This window comes from Pieris napi, chromosome 1, assembly GCF_905475465.1.
Source record: "Pieris napi chromosome 1, ilPieNapi1.2, whole genome shotgun sequence".
NCBI classification, from domain to species: Eukaryota; Metazoa; Arthropoda; class Insecta; order Lepidoptera; family Pieridae; genus Pieris; species Pieris napi.
In genome coordinates, this window is record NC_062234.1 from 422,550 (window position 1) to 444,007 (window position 21,458).

A 21,458-nucleotide genomic window follows, 5' to 3' on the forward strand; every position below is an offset into this window, starting at 1 on the left:
TATGTGCCTTCGATTTAAATAAACTCTTTTGCGAAAAACGGGGACCTTCTTCAGTTATTCCATTATTATAGACGACAATGCTCGCTCGCACCGTTCTGGCGACGTGGAAGCGTACAACCAAGAAGTTGGGATCCGTCGTTTCGATTAAGCAGCTCGAAGTCCTGACCTCAATGATCAATCCAATTGAACATGTCTGGATGTTCTAAAGAGACGTGTAAGATTAGTGCCACCTGCTCCACAAAAAACGTCAGGAAGGTAAAAAGAGTCATGGCAAAAGAGTGGAAACGTATTCCTCAACATGTCATTAAAAACATAATGGAAAGCATGCCCAGAACTCCCAGAAGGATTCAAGCTGTGATTTTGGCAAGAAGAGGTTATACTCAATATTTTTAAGATTTGTAACTTTATTTAATAAAAAAATATTCTTGTCTTTATTGTCGACCACTTATTGTGTGGCGGTGTACCTCGGTTTTAAATAATTTATCAAAAATTCATTATTAAATGGGCAGAATTCACTTCATTTACACACACATTCACGCGTATTCATTTACACGATTATAAGTACAGACTACGTCAGACAATTAAGTTTCGTTTAATTAACTGAAATCGGCAAATTGTATTTTTGCTGTTAAGTATAAAACGGTCGAAATGTTCTAATGGCGATAAATTATTATAATGTGAAAAACGTTTATCAATATCTCATAGACATTTGAATACCGCCAACTGGTTTCCGGGCATAGATATTGATATCGGGAGTAAATAGATAATTTACAATAGGTATCTGAAATCGCTTAAAGATAGATTTTTTTATAGACCAGGGCGCAAGCGGGCAGAAGGCTCGATGATGTTAAGTGAAACTGCCGTGCATAAAAACTCTCAACGTCAGAGGGCTCGCAGGGACGTTATCGGCCTTGTAAGAATTGGTACGCTCTTTTTTTGAAGAACTGAAATACTTTAGTGGGTAGCTGGTTCCTCATAGTGGTGGTGCGCCTGAAATAACGGTTGGTCGCGGAACTCCGAAAGTCTAGGAACACTCTCCATGTTAAATGCGGTAGAAGATGCAGAGCGATAGCAAATTAAATGCCCCCGCTTTTGCCCCCTTGAAGTGGAAGGGGCTTTTACAGGAGAGTTCCCACCCAGAGGTGAGAACAGTGCTATATGTGGGTCCGAATTTGCGCTTTATACACTAGCAAGCGATGGCACGGAGCGAAGTACCGTTTCGCCTTGCTGAGCACACCACCTATCTTGGAGGCTAATTTAGCAAACGACCGGGAAAGTGAACGTCGTTTGATATGTCAACGCCCAGTACTCCAATTCTGGTTTTAGGCAGAGTACTCCAAATCTGGCTTAAACGTCTTCAAAGAGAGCGCAACAAAGGGTGTTAGCGAAAAACGTTTCTTCTTGGGGTTAAATTGGACTAGATTTAGTCGACCCTTGCCCATCTACGTATGTGTAAAGTTAACGAAGGTTGTTAGCTGTGAATTTTTCTATCTATTTGGAGTATTAATAAAACATTTATTTCAAATAATTGAACCAAAAATCAACGCTGTACAGAAGACTGATAACCTACTTCTAGACTTTGGTGGTACGATCAAAGTTTGTAGCGCCATCGGATTGTTTTTGATATGCTAGAAGCCATTAAATAAGAAAATTAAAATAGATACGGTTTAATACATTTGATGACGATTTCGCTGTTGGGGTAATAATAAGCGATGAATGGCCTTTTTAACCTTTACAAATCTCAGCGTTCACGTTCCTGATTTAGGTCCATAGCTGTATATTATATGAGGAATTTAATCGCCTTTGTGTAAACGTTTGTGCATCTGCAATCTATCAGTTGGCAGTCGTTAATCCTGTAGGTATTTAATGTAGTTCGCGCTTTGTTACTAATTTCTGACTTATTTAAATACATATCGGTGGTATTAATATAGTATATTCATAAATATATATATTTATATCGTACAAAGTTGCGCTTATATATATTAGTAGCCTACCGCAGAAACATTCAGAAAATTACAACTGTTTTAGAATAGTTGGTCACACGAAGTAATGTATTCTTTAACCGTATGTAGTATTAACCAATTCAAACTACATTGCATATTAGACACAGATAGTAATTTTTTTACCTCCTGCTAGTTGGTGGCCCTGTAGCGACATTTGGCCAAGCATTTTTTAATAGGCGTTTGATAAATTATAGTACTATAGCTTTTCCTCTTACTTTACATTTTCATGAAACAAAACCGAAATGTTGCCCCGACATAACTTTTATAATAAAGCAAATCATGGTCATTTCGGTCTTTGTGCAAGGCAGTGCCTGTTCAAGTTAGTAACAACTAGATTTTGTAGGGCTACGTATCCAGTGGCTACATATCGATTCCGCATTTTATCTCGTGAGCGGTGAAGCCGTTAGGTATTAGCCACGGTTGTAGCGCTTCCTGAAGGTATAATAGTTACGGTAGCTTACCAAACGTGACCTCGAGGTTAAAGAATGTCCTTTTAGATTGACACACTGATCTAGTTTTAAATGCGCGCCGCACTGCAGTTTGCAAAACATATTATACCTACTACAATTAACTGCCTCATTGGTGGCATGTTCGTCTGCAGTTCATGAGCCATTGTGATTGTTGTGACGTGGAATAAGTGATATCTTATGTTCCATAATAAACATATTTGTTTTTGTAAAAAAATTCATGGCTAATTAACAGTCTTGCTTGCTTGTCGGACATCCGTCCCATCGTCGAATAGATTTGTGTGTCTGTACATATTCGAGATTGATCGTGATCATAGATCATGTAGAATAATATAAATAAGAAATAATGCAGCTTTGTGGGAATAGTCTGTATGCCTTTTTAGTAATAGTGGTAAAAATAATTTACACGATCATTCAGCCTTCATACCAAATGTGCGAAGATAGGTAAATAAATTAAATTTCGATTCTTATCTATGTAATTTAAATTGCAAAACTAAAGTAAAATAAAAGTATCTATCAATATCAGACGTTGGCACTATTCCTACCTAAGTAATGTTTAATGAATTATGGTTGAACGTATATCGTGTAATAATACTTAATTATTAATAATTGCATTTGTTTTATTCAGCTTTCATGCCTCATAATTACGTCCGAACATCGTAACGTGCAACATACTACCTATACTAATGATGTGGCCGAAGCATAGTAAAAGTAAAAAGAAAGGTTTTGACATTTGGAGCAACTAAAATTTATGAAATACCCATTGCCACACTTTACAACCGTATGAAAACGGAGTTTAAAGTATTACATTAGGCCACCCTCCTGGCTTTGCTCATGAAATCTAAATAAGAATAGCAAATGGCTAGTCTAGGAAAGAAGTAATTTTTCTCGTGTAACGCTATGTTAACTCATTTAACGACGGTGTTCCAGGACCAGATTGGTTCACTAAATTCTGGCTCAAAACTAAGATGGCAAAAGTTTGAAAATTTCTGTTTCAATCTTTTCCCGTTGGAGTAAAATTATTATATAAAAAATAAACAATTAGCTGTATCTTTGTTAAACAAAGATATTTTTTCACTAAAGTCAGATGTGAGTTTTCAAGTCACTAAAAGCAATGGACTTAAAACCGTTGACGACATCTCACATTAATTTTAAAGATTAAAGAAAAATTTACCCTATTTTGTAGTCGTATCTTTATTTTTTAATTTAATTATTTTCTCTGCTTTAGAACAGATTTAACCTTATGTTATTGATATGATAAAAACGTACAGTTTTTGCTCGTTCCTAATCAAAACCATTAATTAGTACAAGTTAATATATATAGTTCTCCAAGACGTTCAAACACAACTCTGCTCATCTCATCAAAAGCCGTTCAATCGTCCCCCCACTCACCTTATATAAGAAAATGATGCTGAGAAAATCGCAGGAAACTACTGCCGTACGTGATCATTCAAGAAATCTTAAATATATAAAACAAAGTCGTGTCAGTTACACTACTGATTTGATTTGATGATTGAGTTATACTCAAGATCGGCTGGACCGATGTTAGTTATCTCTTTTTTGGTGGATTCTTCTCCGCTCCGAATAGCAGAATAAGTAATAAAATATCGGATAAGTTGTCGAATAAAAATAAATTAATTAATTAATTTTACGAATGCAAACAGGATGTGGTGCCATCTGTTGACAAAATTACGCATATAAAAAAACCTACTTTGTTCTTGCGCTGGATAACAAAACAATTACTTAATGTTGTTTATCAGAAAGTGCTTTAAAGCAGAGTGCTAACTTGGGGTTTTTGTCTAGGGGGTACATTTATTCTAGATTTTTTTTCTCTACAAACACACGATTCTATACAATTTATATTAAGCTTCGAACGTAATCAACAAACTAAACCAAATATAAACTCCAAGCCTGGCTACAGCTTAAATATCGAAAAACAATAATTCAATACGAACGAATAATGGCGAAATAATGTATTAAAAGAAAATGATGAACAGGCATAAAGAATCTGCCAAGAAACAAGAACAACTGAATTCGAAGAAGGAAAAGTTAAAAAATAAGAATCGTTTCATCTCATTGTTATTATCATAAATATTATTCGGTCATTGATTAACATATGTATATAAATATGTAAAATGTACTCACATCAATATAGCAGCATTTTTTTACTACTTCAACGTATTTTTAATTCATATTTGAAACCAAGTGTACAACAAAAACTTTAGGGGTTTTGGTCGACATTTAGGGGTATTTAATGTTGGTTCTAGGGGGAACATTTTGTAGGAGTTGGCATCACTGCTTTAAAGTTAACTGTTTATTGTTTAACATGACTGCAGAGTGCAGACTGCAGTATCGCAAATCGCAATATTGGCGCTAGAGAGAAGAGGCCTTATGTGTAAAACTGCCATTCTTTTTTCGCAATGGCAAACAATAAAACATTTCTGTATGTGCAAAAAAAGTTGTATTAATGTTAATACCTTAATGAAATCCTAAATGATGTTTAACTAAAGTTAACACGATATTATTAGACTTTTAGGCGGAACGAAGTTCGCCGGGTCCGCTAGTATGTATATACATCTACATTATCTTCAGTCTTCCTAGTTCCTACCACAAAGTACCCACATTGAATACCGTAGAAATACTACTATCACGTTGTTAATATTCTCATATGCATGTCTGTCGATAATAATTGATAATAACATCGTAATTTATAGGTTGTTACGACATCAGCTGATGACTGATTTAAGGCTACACCGGCGCGCGGTGTTCGGCTCGCTATTATTTACACAGTAGACTTTGGCCCTTTATAACCAAAACAACCTAGTCGTACAAATTATGCAAATATTTCATAGTTATTAGGTACTGGTATCAAAGAGTATGCAAACATCGTTTTTATTCGTTCGAGATGTGTATTAATTATTAATACACCATTATAATATTCTAAAAGTGTCATTGTAATTTGATTTTATTCCGTTGTTGCTATTTGGTTATGTGTAGTGTGTACATATTTTTATTAATTAATTCTTTCTTGTTTTGTTAAAATTAATACATTAAATTATTATCTACCTACTTATATAATTATCAAACATTAATCGCGTCATAAGCTGTATTACATTTGCTATGCATATATAATAGATAAAGAAAGAATAGTAATTTATTTTACATAAGTATCTCTTACATTTTATACATTGGCGATATTGTAACTAAATTTAAAAAATGGTAATAACGGTGCATAAAAACATTGTGTCTGGACCAGAAGAGGAACTTATACCAGCGCACTTATCCTATGGACAGTTTCTATATGATAAATTTAAGAGTGGTGGAAATAAAACAGCTCTAGTAAGTCTTAAAGAAAAATTTGTATTATTTTCGAAAATAACATCTTTTATGTGTACATGTGAATGTAAATGGGTGTATAATTATTTTACAGGTGTGTGGGGAGACTGATAGATCTGTGACCTACAGAGATATTCTGCAGAAAAGTGTTAATTTAGCTGTAGCACTTCAAGGCCTTGGTCTGAAAAAGGGTGATGTTGTTTCACTTAGCTGTGAAAACCGTTTTGAATTTACATCAACATCCCTTGCTGTAATATTCTGTGGTGGAGTACTATCTACTCTTAATGTAACATACTCTCCAGGTAAGGTATTTATAACATATAATAGTCCACTCTTAATAAATGGATTTTTATCTCAGCTGTCGTCATCATGTCCCTAAAAAATTGGTCATAATTTATGACTGTTATTTAACTGGGCAAATAAAATTATTTTAAAGTTTTATAAAAATAAGACAGTAAAGATTCTAAAAAATTGCAGGTGAGATAAGCCATATTCTAGAAATAACAAAACCAAAGTTTATATTCACCTCACCAATAACAGCACAAAATATATATGACTGTAGTAAGGACCTGAAATATGTTCAAAAGCTTATCCTGTTTGGGGAATATGACGTTGTACCTGCACTGTTCTATGATGAATTAATTAAAGACCACGTCAATATTGAGGACTTTAATCTAGTGGATGTTAATGGCGCTGAAGACACTGTGGCCATTATGTGTTCTTCAGGTACCACAGGATTGCCAAAAGGTGTGATGTTGACACATGTTAACTTTCTAACACTATCATCTCATATGAGGTAAATGGTTAATTACATGTTAAATTACATAAAATAATATTTGTTATTAAAAGTTTTGAAGCCAAGGCCTATTTGTGACTTGTTCAAATTTATATTTTTTTTTAAGTCATAAGGTTTGCTTAAAAAAGTATGTAATAATAGATAAGCAAATAAATATCTAAGCATATAAAACAAATATATATTACCTGTTTCAGATACTATTTAAATGCATCTCAAGAAAGGAAGGGTCACATTGTAAAAAGAGGGCTATCCTTAATACCATGGTTCCATGCGTATGGATTCATAACAACACTGGCAGTTCTAGCATTGCATGTTGAAGTGGTATTCTTAATGAGATTTGAGGAGGAACAGTTTTTAGCAACTATAGAAAAGTATAAGGTATTTAAACTATATTAAGATTTCCTTTATAAACTATATTGCGGAATTTATTTTCTTTTGAAACTGTAAAATATGAAATACACAAAGGTTTAAATCTTTTTTGCAAGATATGCCTTTTAATGTATATTTTTTTTAGATAAACATGACAACAATAGTGCCACCATTAGCCGTGTTCTTAGCAAAACATCCTCTTGTGACCAAGTATGACCTGTCATCACTCAACGAAGTGTGGTGTGGAGCTGCCCCACTTTCTAGAGAAATACAAATTGCCATCAGTGAGAGGTTTGATATTAATATTTATTTTAATTACGAATAACATGCACACATTGATTTACATTCAGCATTCAAATATAAAAATACCAATGGCAATAGTTTCAATGGTAAATGATATAATGACCAATGGTATAATGGGTGGTAGTTCAAATGTAAAACCTAGATTGTGATGTCTGTTACCATCTCCGTCATTTAATTCTTTCAAGTTAATTTCAAGTTTCAAGTTAAGTTAGTAGTCAATCTAACAGAGGAATTAAGACAATTCTCTGGATTGGGATTACAGGAATTCAAATCAAAAACTATTTGAAAATAATAATTTAATCATATCCTACACCTTAATTAACTACTCCCAAACATTTATTTCTGTTTTTTCGCATGTGAATGGATATAGGATTCAGCTTAAATAATTTCATAGCCGAAAATAGTAAGTATATATCAGATAGAATATTGTATTAATTAGTTCTATAAATTATAGAACAGGTATAGACTTCATAAGACAAGGCTATGGGCTCACAGAAGTGACGATGGCGTGTTGTGTGGACGTCATAGGAAAAGCTAAGATTGGGTCATGTGGGACACCCGCTCCGGGGATGAAGATAAAGGTATTACATAAATTTGTAGTTTATTCAAAACTTATAAATATCAAATCTCGGATTGTCCAGATTCACAATTAAGGACGCTAGATGGCGGTGTCTGATCGGCTCGAGTCGTGTTAATTATATATATTCGTATAACCCGGAGGTCTTGGGTTCAGTTCCGACAGTTTTTTTTGTTTAAGAGTATCATTGAATCAATTTACGTATGTAAGTGACGATACTGGTTATGGTTGAAAATTAATTCAAAGACATTTCCTATTTTTTAAGACTTCTTTTATAGATTAAAGGCCAGTTTTAGTAAAATTCGGCAGTTGTTAAATTTTTGTACTTGTTATGATAGATACAGAAAAATATTTTTTTTTACTTTCAGGTTATAGATATAGATTCCAATAAACCTTTAGGTCCAAATAAAGAGGGTGAGGTCTGGATCAAATCACCTCTTCGTATGAAAGGTTACTTGGGAGATCCTGAGGCTGGTGATGCTCTGCTGGACAAAGAGGGTTACATCAGGACTGGAGATATTGGATACTATGATGAAGAAGGCTACATCTATATTGTGGATCGATTGAAGGAACTTATTAAATATAAAGGATTTCAGGTACTAACATTATTAAACATTTAAATAATTGAGACACAGTTACTTACTTTCTGATTTAACAAAGTAAAATACTTAAATCAAGCAACATTTAATTTTAAATAATTTCAAAATTAACATGGCAAAAGTCTAGATATAGATTTTCTCGAATTCTTTTTACATTCTCACCCAGCCCAACATTCTTCATTCTTTTAGAATATATATATATATATATAGTTTTTCCACATGTCACTTTTTAATCAGGTGGCTCCAGCTGAGCTAGAAGCCTTATTGCTCCGCATGGATGGTATAGCAGACTGTGGAGTAGTTGGACTCCCAGATGAAATAGCTGGAGAGTTGCCCGTTGCCTTTGTGCTCTTACAACCCGGAGCCAAGCTGACAAAAACCCAGATCACTGAATACGTCGCGTCAAAGGTACATGCATACATTTTCCTAAAAGGATCTTCATAATTTGTATAGATTTTTCCATATTATCAAAGTCAAGTTAAAATCGCATGGTAGCGGCTAATCCCAGAATATGTATGAAAACACCATCTTTTTATTTGTAGTGTTATACATTTTATTCTGTAAGTAGTACAAGGACAATTAATTCAAAAAGGAAATATTGATTCTTAATGTTTCTAAATAAATCTTAAATCTCCTATTAGGTACTAGTGGCTCTGTATGTATTTAACGCCAAGACAAAGACGAATTTCTTTCTAATTTTTACAGTTTTTCTTAATAACATTTGCATTATAATAACTTTACGAATATAGTTCCGTTCCCAGATTAAACATTTTTTTTGTTATAAGGCTATATGAATAATACAATTAAGTAAATAATGTTTTATTTATATCTATTTGTATAAGACATTGACTAAGCAACAAGTATCACAAATTATCTTAATAAACTGATAAAGAGAAATGATAATGTATCTGGATATAGGTATTGTACTTTGTGATTACATATTGGATCTTGATATGATTTTATATTTATTTCACGGTTTAACTTGATAAATTTCATGTTATGTAAGTAGGTAGTTGAGTCACTAAAAAAGTGTGGAGTCAGGGTGATTATAAATTATTTTCGTTTTAATAAAGTTTTTTCAATTTTTTTGCAGGTATCGCCGGCGAAACGTTTGCGCGGCGGAGTTATATTTGTCGACGAAATACCGAAAAATCCGTCCGGGAAGATATTGAGACGAGAATTGAGGAAGCAATTACAGTCTGATAAAAAGAGCAAACTATAGTGCCATAAACTATGACTTACACAATTGTTATACATATTCAGAAAAATTATTTATATTAAAATAAAACTATGGACACTATATACAAATATTTAATATATTTCTCCAAAAATAATTCAATAAATATTAAGCAGAAAGCTTATCTTTTAACTCTTGTGGTATTCTTTGAACTGCATAGTTATGTAATTCATCATTGACAGCTGCAAGCACACCAGTTTTGTTTGGTCTTGATTCAGATGCTCCATATTTATAGAAATTACCAAGTACATCAGTCAACTTTCCCCCTGCTGCATTAAGGACAGCCTCAGGTGCACATGTATCCCACTTCTTACATCCAGGGCTAGCAAACACATAAATAGATGCTTTTCCTTCTAATAATTGTAACACCTGAAAAACCAGGAAATTGAATTCAATGATGTCTATAAAATTGAAAAGGAATTCATAAGCTTCAGAAGTTGAATTCAATTAACTTAAGATTAGAAGCCATTTTCACAAGATTTTTTTTTGTTTTTATTTGATTTTTTAGTAAGCAAATGAAATTACCTTGTATCCTGCTCCACCAACTCTAAGAACTTGTGCTGCTTTCATAACTTGGAGTGCATTTTCGACAATAGGATTTGAATGGCTTCTTGTAGTTGTAATGATCAAAGATTCAGGAGGATTTCCAGGAGTAAAACCACCAACACCGACATCCTTTAACCCCCAAATAGTGCGGCCCATTTTATTTTCACTTCCAACAGTCTTAAAATACGGCTGATGAATAACACCTGCTATTGGTTTCTCGTTCACAGAAATTCCAATCAGAACAGTAACATGTTCAAGAAAACCTAAAACAAATGACAATATATTAATATATTATTATAACATTAATTAATAACAATATATACATTCTTTCCATTGACGTCATATCATGCAAAGCCATAAATTTATAATTTATCCATAGTTTTTAGTTGTGATCATGCACCAAACATTAGCATTCCCGAAGTATTTGTTAATTTACATAGATGTGGTGTTATTTAAAATATTTATATACATTCTACATTAAGAACCCATGAAAACACTACCTAGTCTAGTAAATAGTTGTAAATGCTTTTCCATTTACCATATTTTGAGTGTAGTAAACTTAAATACCATTTCATACTAATAAATGGATGTGTTAAGTACATTTTCCACCTTTCCCAAGGATCTCTCTTCAACATTAGAGCACCTAAAATGTTTTGAGTGAAATATATAGTTTCTTTTTATTATTTTAAAGTTAAATTAAAAAAAAAATATGCCAAAGCAATTAAGGGACCTTTTTTATTCAAATTTAGTTACCTTGTGTGTATTCAGCAGTTCCATCAAGAGGATCAACCCAAACTACAATATCTTCTTCCTTTACTCCTTTCAAGCTAGCTGGACACTCCAAGTTTAATATTTCCTTGTCTGCATCTGTTTCAAGGAACTCATGTGAAGACTGAATCTGAAAAAATATCGTTTTTGGTGGGTTTATTTGAATACAATCCTTGGAAATTTGATAATACTATAATGCAGTATATAATTACCTCATTTCCTTCTTCTTCACCAATTATTCTTACTTTAGGATACTGCGCAGAAAGGGAGGCAATAATACATCTTTGAGCAGAGCGGTCAGCCTCTGTTTGATAATCATCTTTACCCTAAAAATATTGAAAGTTTATAACGTTCGTCAAAGCATTAAAAATTATAGCAGTCACGTTTAATTATTTTACCTTTTCCACAATGCCGAGTTCGCCTTTACTCATTATATCTCTAACAATTTTACCAGCTCGGTTGGCAACAGAAACTGATGAAGCTAACAATCTCACTATGAGTGGAGCGGTTTGCGACATTTTAACAATAAACTATAACAAATAACTTAAAAAAGGTCAGAAAAGGTTACAGCTGGATGAAATATACAAACTGTAAAAGGTCCTGCAGTCGTGATCACCGTGGTGTTAACTAAAATTTTATTGGACGTGTTTGCTATTAAATTGTACTTTGTAGGGGTTTCGTTTGCTCACTCATCATAATGTCAATGTCACTTTTTTTGAAGATCTGTCACTACCATAGAGTACATTATATATAGAAAGGTAGATACTAGATATTAAGCAGTCACATCACATTTATTATTAAATTTTATTAATGGTATTTGCTGATATACTGCGATTTGTATAGTTTAAAATTATATGAATCATACTTACTACAATAAAATACTTATGCATATATTGTGCTCGTATACCTTAATTATTTTAGGAGCTTTTTTAATGTCAATTGTTTCTAGCCTAACTACTATACCTACGATACCTGCATAATTTGAAGTTCGCCTGCAGTAGTATTTCACACACAAATAAATTTCGTAATCTTTATATATGCTTTCCGCGTCTATGAAACTCGGGATTTTAAGCAAGTTTTAATGGAACTTCGTTATCTATCTGTAAAATGGGAAAATATCTAAGCTTCGTAATAAACAGTTTTGTTAGCCACACAGTCTGTGTTCAAGATGCTTCACTAGCAGCACAATTTCCGCCTCTGTGGTGGAAATTACCACTCAAGTCTATCATTGACTAAGCCACGATATAGCTCCTCCAGCATAATATAAGCAGAGTACACGAGACATCGAGATCGTCCAGTTCCAAAATCACCATCGGGAAGCCGGCCTTATTTTTCCTTACCGAAACTCAGATATCGTTCCTGGCTGTTACTTCCTACCTCTCCTATAATTGAAATAAAAATAAAAATAGTCTTCATTCAAGTTATAATCAGGATTACATCAAGTCCATGTTTAACATTAGTAGACGACCTCCGACGAAATGAAAGCTTCCACCAAATTCTTCCACTTGTCTTGTCACCATTTTCTAGGCCTTCCTCGCCTTTTATAGCATCTTTGCAGTTTCTGGTGAGCGTCCTCTCTTTTTTCTACCCATGGTCATTCCGTTCTTGGGCCATTCCAAGTAAGTGTCTTTTTGACCCAGCTGTCATCACAAAAGCGGGCAATGAGACCCATTTTTACTTTACTATTTTGAATGTGTTACGACGTCAGTTATGTTTCTGAGGCTATTACACCGTTTTTAAGTTTTACCCAAAAAATAGAACGCTCCATAGCCCTTTGTCATACTCCAATCTTCTTTATAAGCGCCTTATTAAAAATCCATGTCATCCATATAATAGACATGGACAATGCATGTGTACATGACTGTTCTTTTTAAACTCAAGTTAAGGTCGGATAACATGATTTTTCATAGTTCTGTAGAACCGTTTCCAATATTCTAGTTAACAAACTACAAAGGATTGCCTTGTCTGACGTCTCTGCATATTTTTATTTCTGTCAAACTCCACGCGGCCTTCGCTTTGATGAAATATATTTAATATAATATATTAAAATGTACCATAATGAATTTCATAACTGAACCTTCTCTGCTATGTATTTTGTTTCTTTAAATAAAAATAGGTGTGGTACAAATTTATGATTTATGTAAATATTAGCCATTTAAAAATATTCTAATATCAGTATTTATTTAGTAAGAATGACGCCATCAAGATACAAAAAATTACTTTAGGTAATGTTCAATTGGGTATAAACATATATTTATACATTTCATTGGGGCTCTTCGCCAACATGTCTCTCAATTAACGAGTTAGTCATTGACTACTCGTCTTGACTAATAGTCAAGTCAAGTCTAAGCTATAAACTTCTATAAAAAGGAATCTATTATAATCTTATGAGAAGGGCCTTTCGAGTGATTGAGAGATTGCGTACTGAGCACGAGCTATGTGTCAATCCATCAAAATTTAACTGGTCTTGTTTACCAACCGAAGAGTCCCTGGACCTTAGAGAGTTCCCAAACTCTTCAACATACAACTAAAACTCAATGATGAAATCATTATTCCGTGAAATTTAAGGCAGTAAACTGCTCTGGTATCAAGTACCTTCAATACAAACTAAATAAAGCAATGATTGCATTCTATGAATTCAAAAAGATGCTAGGCGTTTATTAGGGTCTATCGCTTAAAATAACATTATGGCTTTATAATGTAATAATTAAAGTAATTAGGCCAATGCTCAAATTTTGTATGAGCTCTATCATTTCATAACGAACATTATATTCACCAATAGCTTTCCACATGCTTTTGTGAGATATGGTTTGAAAGCTTAAAAGGTGGGAACTGACCAAAGTTACGAGATGTAATGTAGCATTCGCATCGAGCGTGTTACGCATCGAGCATGTTACGTTGTGTTTTAAAATCGGAAATCTAGGTATAGGGGGCAAGATTGGCCGTTATATTTTTCTATAATCGTGCCTATGGTCTATGGTTGAAAAGCCTATTCTAAAACCATCTTCTACTGGTTGAATTTACATATGTATTTGGTTGCAAGCTTATCTGGCGGTAGTTGCCCACATCATACAATTGTCTGACCGTGCCCATTCTTTGGGTGTTTTTCGTGAATCCATAACCTTTTTATGAGGGTTGCTAACAAAAGTCTTCCAACTTTATAGCTAGATTTGTTATGCCATCTGGTCCACAGCTTCTGTCTCTCTTTATTTATCCATAGCTTTTATAACTCCATAAGTTGAAAATCTTTCAGTCGATAAAGTGTTGTTATGCATTTCGGAATTTTCTGTTATCTGATTTATATGCTTAGGACCATATTATAACACAGTATATAATTTATTAAATATTTCAATTATTTTGTACCTAGAGTTTGTTGTTGATGATGAATTGGTTCTTATTCGAGGTATTTATCCATTGTTTCGCCAGACCAACAGGTGCTCTAAAACCTTTTAGACCACCAATTTTATTCTATAAAAAAATATCAATCACATCAATTTTATTTTCTTCTCTAAGTGCTCGTTCAGACACGGCGGGAACCGCGCGATTGTCAGATCGTGCGGTTTGAACCGCAAAAATGGCGACTGTTCAAACAGTGGCGGTTAGTTAGCGATCAGTTTCAAGATGGAAGTCGAAGAGGAACTGCGTGTCTGTAGTTGATACAGAAAACAAAGGAAAGAAAGAAAAGGCAGATTCAGAGAGAATCGACTGACACATGGCAAATTTGTAACACTATATCCCAATTTAAGAATGTTTGAGAGAAATTTTTTTGACTATTTGAGAATGTCAATAAAACCTTTTGATGAACTTATTAAACTAATCAGGGAAGATATTTCAAGCTCTCAAACACTTATGAGGCAAGCGTGTCACCAGAAGAAAAACTCTCCACTTCATCAATAAATAACTCAGTATATTATTTTTTTCCAACGTGTCTTCACAATCTCCAAATATCTCCAATAACTCTTGCCAAGCTCGGTTCTTGATTATTTTATTTGAATAATCATCACACTGAATATCCCATATTGCAGGTCTTTTCTCCACCTCATCAATAAATAGTTCAACGTCGAAACGATCCATGGCTAACTCACGAGCTGTGGACGTGCCTACCGCGCGGTAGCCGCAATGCAACTGAACGCGAAGTAAAGACTCCATAGTAATAGAAACGTGCGGGAGTATCGCGATTCTATTTTCTGGCGGTTGGGTTGCGGAAACCGTGCGGTTTGATTAACCGCGCGGGTATGTCTGAACGAATACTTAATAACTCATACAAATAAGACCCGCGCGATTTCCATGCGATTCTGAAATCGCGCGGTTCCCGCCGTGTCTGAACGAGCACTAAAACAAATGTCCAACTGTTCCGTTTCTCTGTCGTTTGTCAATGGAATATATTTAAGAGGTTTTTCATCAAATTTTTGACCTGATTAGAGTCTGATGTATCTGTGATCTGTAACTTATTGTATCCGACAAGTATGTATATATATTTTTTAGCCTTTTTATGCATTCATTCTTTTAGGTTTTGGAACACGTACATGCCACCTATAAGCCGGAGATCAGGAAATCTCTGTCCTTTTCCTATTACAGCCGTTGCCATTAATAATGCCGAACACGAACTTACAGTTGATTTGAAAAACTTTTTGTATTTCTCTCTTGCATACCAAGTACCAATAATAAATTTTTAGTTACAGTTGGTCCCATCTCACTCTCACTACCCATCAATCTAGTAAAGACAAATAATTCTCTCGCTTGGGGCTTAAACTGTATTCAACTTTTACCTTGAGCTTGAGACATTAACAGCCAACTGGATCAAAATGAAAGATAGTGTCTCAGCCAGTGTCTCTAAAATTTTGCATACTAGAAGTTTCGGAAGTTTGGTAGTCTTCTTTTGTTTTAGCTTCACATTCAGACTAGGCAATTTTTTTAAATTTCGACACATAGTTCACACAAGCAATTAATATATTGCTTCTTACAATATATTTTATTATAAACGTTACATATTTGTATATGAACAATAAGGCAATTAAAACCAGTGATATCTTATTTAAAAATCCACTTTATTTCGTAGTAGAATAATATATCTTTACTTACAATAGTCCAAGAGTTTGATTAAACACGTTAATAACGGAACCCTCTCTAACTTCTAATAGCGAACCTGATCTCAATAATGAATTTTGTACCACGCGATCCCAAGAAACCACAAGGTCGTGAAGAACGAGGTAAATTATTCCATATTAGAGGTTTAAGTTAAACATATAACGGGTCATCTTTAAAACATATAAAAAATCTGCGCATAAAACTGATCTTTTTAATTAACTTAATATGCATAATGCATTAATGGAATGATTATCCATGCCACCGAGCACCGAGATAATATAGATATTAAAAAATTATATAAAAACCGCATTAAAACTAAGCTAAGGCACATTTCAACAATACATCCTTATGCTAAACAATCAATTTATATTTTACACATTTTAATTCTCGATTTATTTTATTGATAAAATACATCTAATATAAAATTTATCCACACCCTTCATAATATATTGCATGATTTTATTTGAAAAATTCATTTAAAAGTTGTAATAACAAAAGACTTGCTCGATAATTTTCTTTTATAAAAATAAATATTAAGGAACTACATCAATATATTATGTATTTACTTTTCACTCTCCCTTTCTTTCTTTTTATATATATTGTCTCAAACGGCAGAGGGAATTTCACACATTGTCACTGACTTGCTGCAGTATGTGCATAATAACCTGATCGATAGTGTGTGTGCCGAGCATTTTAGCAATATTCTTGTCTTCGACCACGTAGATAAACAAATGCTTCGTGTTTTCCCGCAGGCACTGAACTCGAGACCACTTTTCGCGATCGGCCGGGCGTGCCCCACAGTTTTCTATCACCTTCTCTAATATCTATAACAGTTAAATGAATTCTTATGTTTATTGATACATTATTTGTATCATCACTCGGTCTCGAGACTCCCATATTTTTTTGTTTATCATATTTCATCATCAAATGTATGAACAAGAATCATTTGCACTAGTAAATGGAATAATTGAGAAGAATAATTCTTAGAACAATTAAAAAATAACTTACATCTTCAATAGGCTGATCTGGCCAACCGAACGCCTCGAGCAACTCTTGATCAATAAGTTTGGACAATAGCTCTTTGAGATTTTCTATTAATTCCTCTTCACTCAGCAGCGTATTTGGTTCATTCTGTAACATTTGGGATACATACAAAGTCTTGTTTCTAAACAATATTATACATATATTAACATTTCTATAAATAATTGGCCCACTACTGAGAGGGTAATTTTTTTCTCACCTTCGGTAATTCAATCTCAATTTGATCGTTGATATCCTGCAGCCCTCCGTACAGTACGCCAGTGCCGTAGTCCTCGATGATGCGGTCAGATTCCGCATCTAACATGTTCAAGATCGCATCTAGCTCGGACTTGGACACACGGGGCGTGGTCACGCGAGGCGTAGTGGCGTAAGACCCCTGTAATATATTAAACGTATAAATGAGAAACACATTTATGTCCAAAGATAATTGTGTTTCAGGCTAAACGGGCAGATTCCGACCTGAACATCTACAAAATTAATTTACTGAGGTGTTAATAATAAAAAATCTCTATCACTCTTTATAACGAATTTCAAAAGATCGACCTTTTTTTTCGTTAAACGAAGATAAAAATAAACAAATTTAACCAATTACAATAATTTATATATATATAATAGATAGGTGAGGATGGTGCGTTTAGTAACCGAGACCAAAATTCCCTACAGGCAATGTAATCTAAGAATGCACACGTGTTAATGAAATTAAGAATAGCGAGAAGGCTGTTTATGACCTCAGGTGTCTCTCATAGATCTTTCGGCATCTCAAAAGGTTAGTTTTGTAAGCTGATAGACAATGGCCGTTGCGTTATAAACATTAAATTAATATATAGGTTTTGTGTTAAACCAAACAAACGTAACTATTTTTTTCGTTACACTGTAATAACAAATTTGATTACATAAGGAAAAGAAAAAGACCGAAAAATCATGAAGAAAAGGCAAAGAAGGCTGTTCACCTACTTGTCTGTAATGTAATGTTCAAGAGAGCTTAAAACAGTAAATACATACGAGCACACTCCGTACGTGCATCAAGCGCTGCATGAACACGTCCGCGTGGTGCTTCCTCACGTGTCGAAGCAAATGTTCGCCCCTGACGTACGCGCGCGCGTTGACGCAGTACATGCAGCGACGCGGACGGTCCAGAGCGTGCGTGGGCACGTGACGACGCATGTTGATTTCCTTCTCGAAGGGTTTGCCGCACACCTCGCACTTGAACGCTAAAAACATTTGGCTGTCGTTGGTTGGAGTCACATTTTGTAATGATATCTTAATGTACGACTAATAAAAGCCGATTTCGGATAATCTTTATATAATTCTACTGTACGTGTGTATGTCACTGTACCCCTCTTAAACGGCTGGATCGATTTGAATAAAAAAAAATTGTATGCGTTTGGGTCGCGCCCTGGACGGTTTCGATGAATCGGACAAATTGGCCCGGCAGATATTGCTGCAGTCGGTACTTTCATACTTTGTTTAATATCCTCATAGCTTGAAATATCATGCTAGTTGCTACAGATATTTTTAGTATGTCTATGTCTATGTGTGTCTATGTGTGCTGTTGGGTTAAAAACTATGTACCAATGAACAAATATTTGCTTTTTAAAATGCGAATATTCACTAATCACTACCTATATGAAGCTTATAGACAATTAGTACATTATAATAACCAGTTTAGACACAAAAAATAAGTTTCTTTAAAATAGACTTAATAAAGTTGAGCATATTATTTTATAAGTTGACACAAGTACCTTGGAGGTGTTCTTTTATATGAATGGATTGATGTTCTTCATTTTTGAAATTTTTTTCACTGCAGTCTTCGAATGGGCATGAAAGATCGTTTGGATCATGCTGTGCTTCGTGAATTTGGGCCCTTTAAAAAACATAATTAATATATGAATTCTGCGAGATTCTGAAATAAACTCTAAGCTTGACAGCTTTATAAATTTTATTATACTATTTTTATAAATCAATAGTAACCTTTATTTTTATGTGTGATACAAATGTAAAGTAGTGTAAGGATTTGTACAAATTTACAAATGAATGAAACTTACTCCTCTCTGGTCTTGAAGCGTTTTGGGCAAATATTGCAAACAAATTCCATATGTTGATTAAGGTGCCTCAAAAGCTGGGCTTTCTGTATGAAGGAGTTGGAGCAGATACTGCACTTGTAGGGCTTATCCTCGACATGTGTCAATGTATGACGCCGCATCACCTCAATTGTGTATGTGCTGTAGCCACACTGCAAATGCCAGTTTATAGGAAAGTATAATAATTAAAAAGAATTTTCAGCTTAAACAAAAAATCTAATCTGGAAATATGTATACAAAGAAATATCTTAATAATAGATTGGCTACCTTTAACCTGAAAAGTTGTCTAAAAGTGGTAATCGCCTCCTAGGCCTTAGTTTTAAAAAACTTACCATTAATCAACATCCACAGCAGCAAATAAAATGTAAAGTCTAATCAATAACGAGTAGAGTAAAGAAGTAGAGTTAATGTAAGGCTGTATAAAAAATGGTTTTAGCCATAGAACATTTTTTTTAATATTTACATTTACCTTTCAAGTATGTATTAAAATCATAGAAAGACCACTTACCACTTCACAAGCATATTTCTTATCACCATGAATCTCGAGATGCTTTGTCAATGAGCCTCTAGACTTTGTTAACTTCCCACAGTAATCACATTCATATTGTAAAGGCTTGGCTACAATAAGATGGGAAGTTTCATCATTTATAGTACAAGTTTATATTGTATATATACATTACTACATTTAGTGTATTATTTACACGTTTAAAAAAATATACCAATAAGTTTTACTTACGTAAATGTATTCTTTGTGAGTGAAGAATGAGTTTTGAGAAATTCTTTGTTGAAAAATCACACATCTTGCACTGAAATCTTTTGTTCATGATATGTTGTAGCCGAAGATGTACCAAAAGATTATCTTTTCTTGAAAATTTTGCAGAACATATCTAGAAATTATAAGTTCAAATATATATAGTTGTTATGTTATTCAATTTATACCATATTAAAAGATTTATTTAGGGGGTCTGGAAGAGATTACTGAGAAGGCAGCCAGTTGCACTCAGCCTTTTTAACAAATCACTTACTGTTTTTTAAGGTTTACATAATTATTTATTATAATACACAGCAGAAAAAAACATGTGAGTTTTCTATGTATAATATATTATATTTAACTTACACCACAAGAAAATTCACGAAGCTTCCGGCCATCACAGCCTTTTTGCAACATGTGACGAGTTACATGTGCTCTTCTTACAAAAGTCTGAGTACAGAACTGACATGAATATGTGCCTGAGTTATGTTTCTTATCTAAATGATCTTGTAAAATTTCTTTATTTGGGCAAATAACAGAGCAGTGTTCACAACAAACCCCATCAGGACCTTCATAATGCTCATTTTCAACATGTTTTTTATAGCTCTTCTTAAACACAAATACTTTAGAGCATTTAGGACAGTGTAATTTAGGCTGAAACAAATAAAAAACAGCACTTTTTAGGTAAACTTTGATTAAGTTAGAACTAAATTTAAGTTATTAATCATGAATAATCAATTGTTACATTAGTATTACTAGTATCAGCAATAATCCATTATTACATTTGTATTACTAGTTGCAGAGTTTAAATATACACATTGACTCTATACTAACATAATATCAGGAAGTAAGTACATAATAATATAAATATGAAGTCATAATTTTTCCTACGCAAAATACAAATAAACAAATGATATAGGATTGTATTTGAAATAAGATAGAAGAATATGTGTATTAATTTGTTCCTTTAACTTCATTCTTCACGTAATATTTCCTACCTTCTCTTCATGTAATGTATCATTCCCACAGCTATTGACATGCGCAATCAAATATTGCCTCTTCTTAAAGGATTTCTTACAATAGGAGCAAATATATTCCATAACTTCTTTGCTCAGATTTTCCGACACTTCGATGTCATTCTCAAAAACTAAATTTTGCCTTGAGTTTAATGGCTGAGATAATTTATGACGTGGCCGTCCTCTTTTGCGTTTAGGAGGCATTTTTTTAGAAAATTATAAAAGCACTCCTAAAATAACTTATTATTCTATTTGAACAAACTTACACTTTAGTCTTTGATATTACTTTCATTCAGGCGCTATTTGCTTAATTATGGCCATGCTATACTATCCTTGCTTTAAAATTTTAAATGGAGTAACTACAGTCTACACAGAGTATATATTATAAATTATAATAGAGTTAACAGACTAGAGAGGTATGGCATACGACTGTGACGAAAGACGACGATACTAGCTAATAGCTATTTGGCTCTAAACGTC

General features: G+C 33.6%; 3 protein-coding genes across 4 annotated transcripts; 1 reads left to right on the forward strand and 2 right to left on the reverse strand.

Moving 5' to 3' along the window:
* Positions 1-4,957: 4,957 nt before the first annotated feature.
* LOC125049933 (4-coumarate--CoA ligase 1) lies at positions 4,958-9,819 on the forward strand. Its single transcript, XM_047649477.1, has 9 exons — positions 4,958-5,809; positions 5,901-6,108; positions 6,284-6,602; positions 6,797-6,980; positions 7,117-7,262; positions 7,729-7,855; positions 8,220-8,447; positions 8,688-8,858; positions 9,544-9,819. The coding sequence occupies exons 1-9, from the start codon at positions 5,687-5,689 to the stop codon at positions 9,670-9,672; spliced, it is 1,635 nt and encodes a 544-aa protein (XP_047505433.1). The 5' UTR covers positions 4,958-5,686; the 3' UTR covers positions 9,673-9,819.
* LOC125049941 (3'(2'),5'-bisphosphate nucleotidase 1) lies at positions 9,748-11,693 on the reverse strand. Of its 2 annotated transcripts, XM_047649488.1 has the most exons (6): positions 11,400-11,693; positions 11,214-11,327; positions 10,987-11,131; positions 10,772-10,876; positions 10,213-10,496; positions 9,748-10,056 (listed from the first exon to the last, which is right to left on the reverse strand). In XM_047649488.1, the coding sequence occupies exons 1-6, from the start codon at positions 11,517-11,519 to the stop codon at positions 9,796-9,798; spliced, it is 1,029 nt and encodes a 342-aa protein (XP_047505444.1). In that variant the 5' UTR covers positions 11,520-11,693; the 3' UTR covers positions 9,748-9,795. The 2 variants fall into 2 exon arrangements, with proteins under 2 accessions (XP_047505444.1, XP_047505453.1); XM_047649497.1 differs by lacking the exon at positions 10,772-10,876 and having other exon boundaries at positions 11,400-11,691.
* Positions 11,694-16,030: 4,337 nt separating this feature from the next.
* LOC125049316 (protein suppressor of hairy wing-like) lies at positions 16,031-21,354 on the reverse strand. The gene is made up of 10 exons (XM_047648468.1): positions 20,961-21,354; positions 20,329-20,616; positions 19,948-20,098; positions 19,720-19,829; positions 19,176-19,363; positions 18,873-18,994; positions 18,133-18,341; positions 17,330-17,506; positions 17,098-17,220; positions 16,031-16,913 (listed from the first exon to the last, which is right to left on the reverse strand). The coding sequence occupies exons 1-10, from the start codon at positions 21,180-21,182 to the stop codon at positions 16,713-16,715; spliced, it is 1,791 nt and encodes a 596-aa protein (XP_047504424.1). The 5' UTR covers positions 21,183-21,354; the 3' UTR covers positions 16,031-16,712.
* Positions 21,355-21,458: the final 104 nt, after the last annotated feature.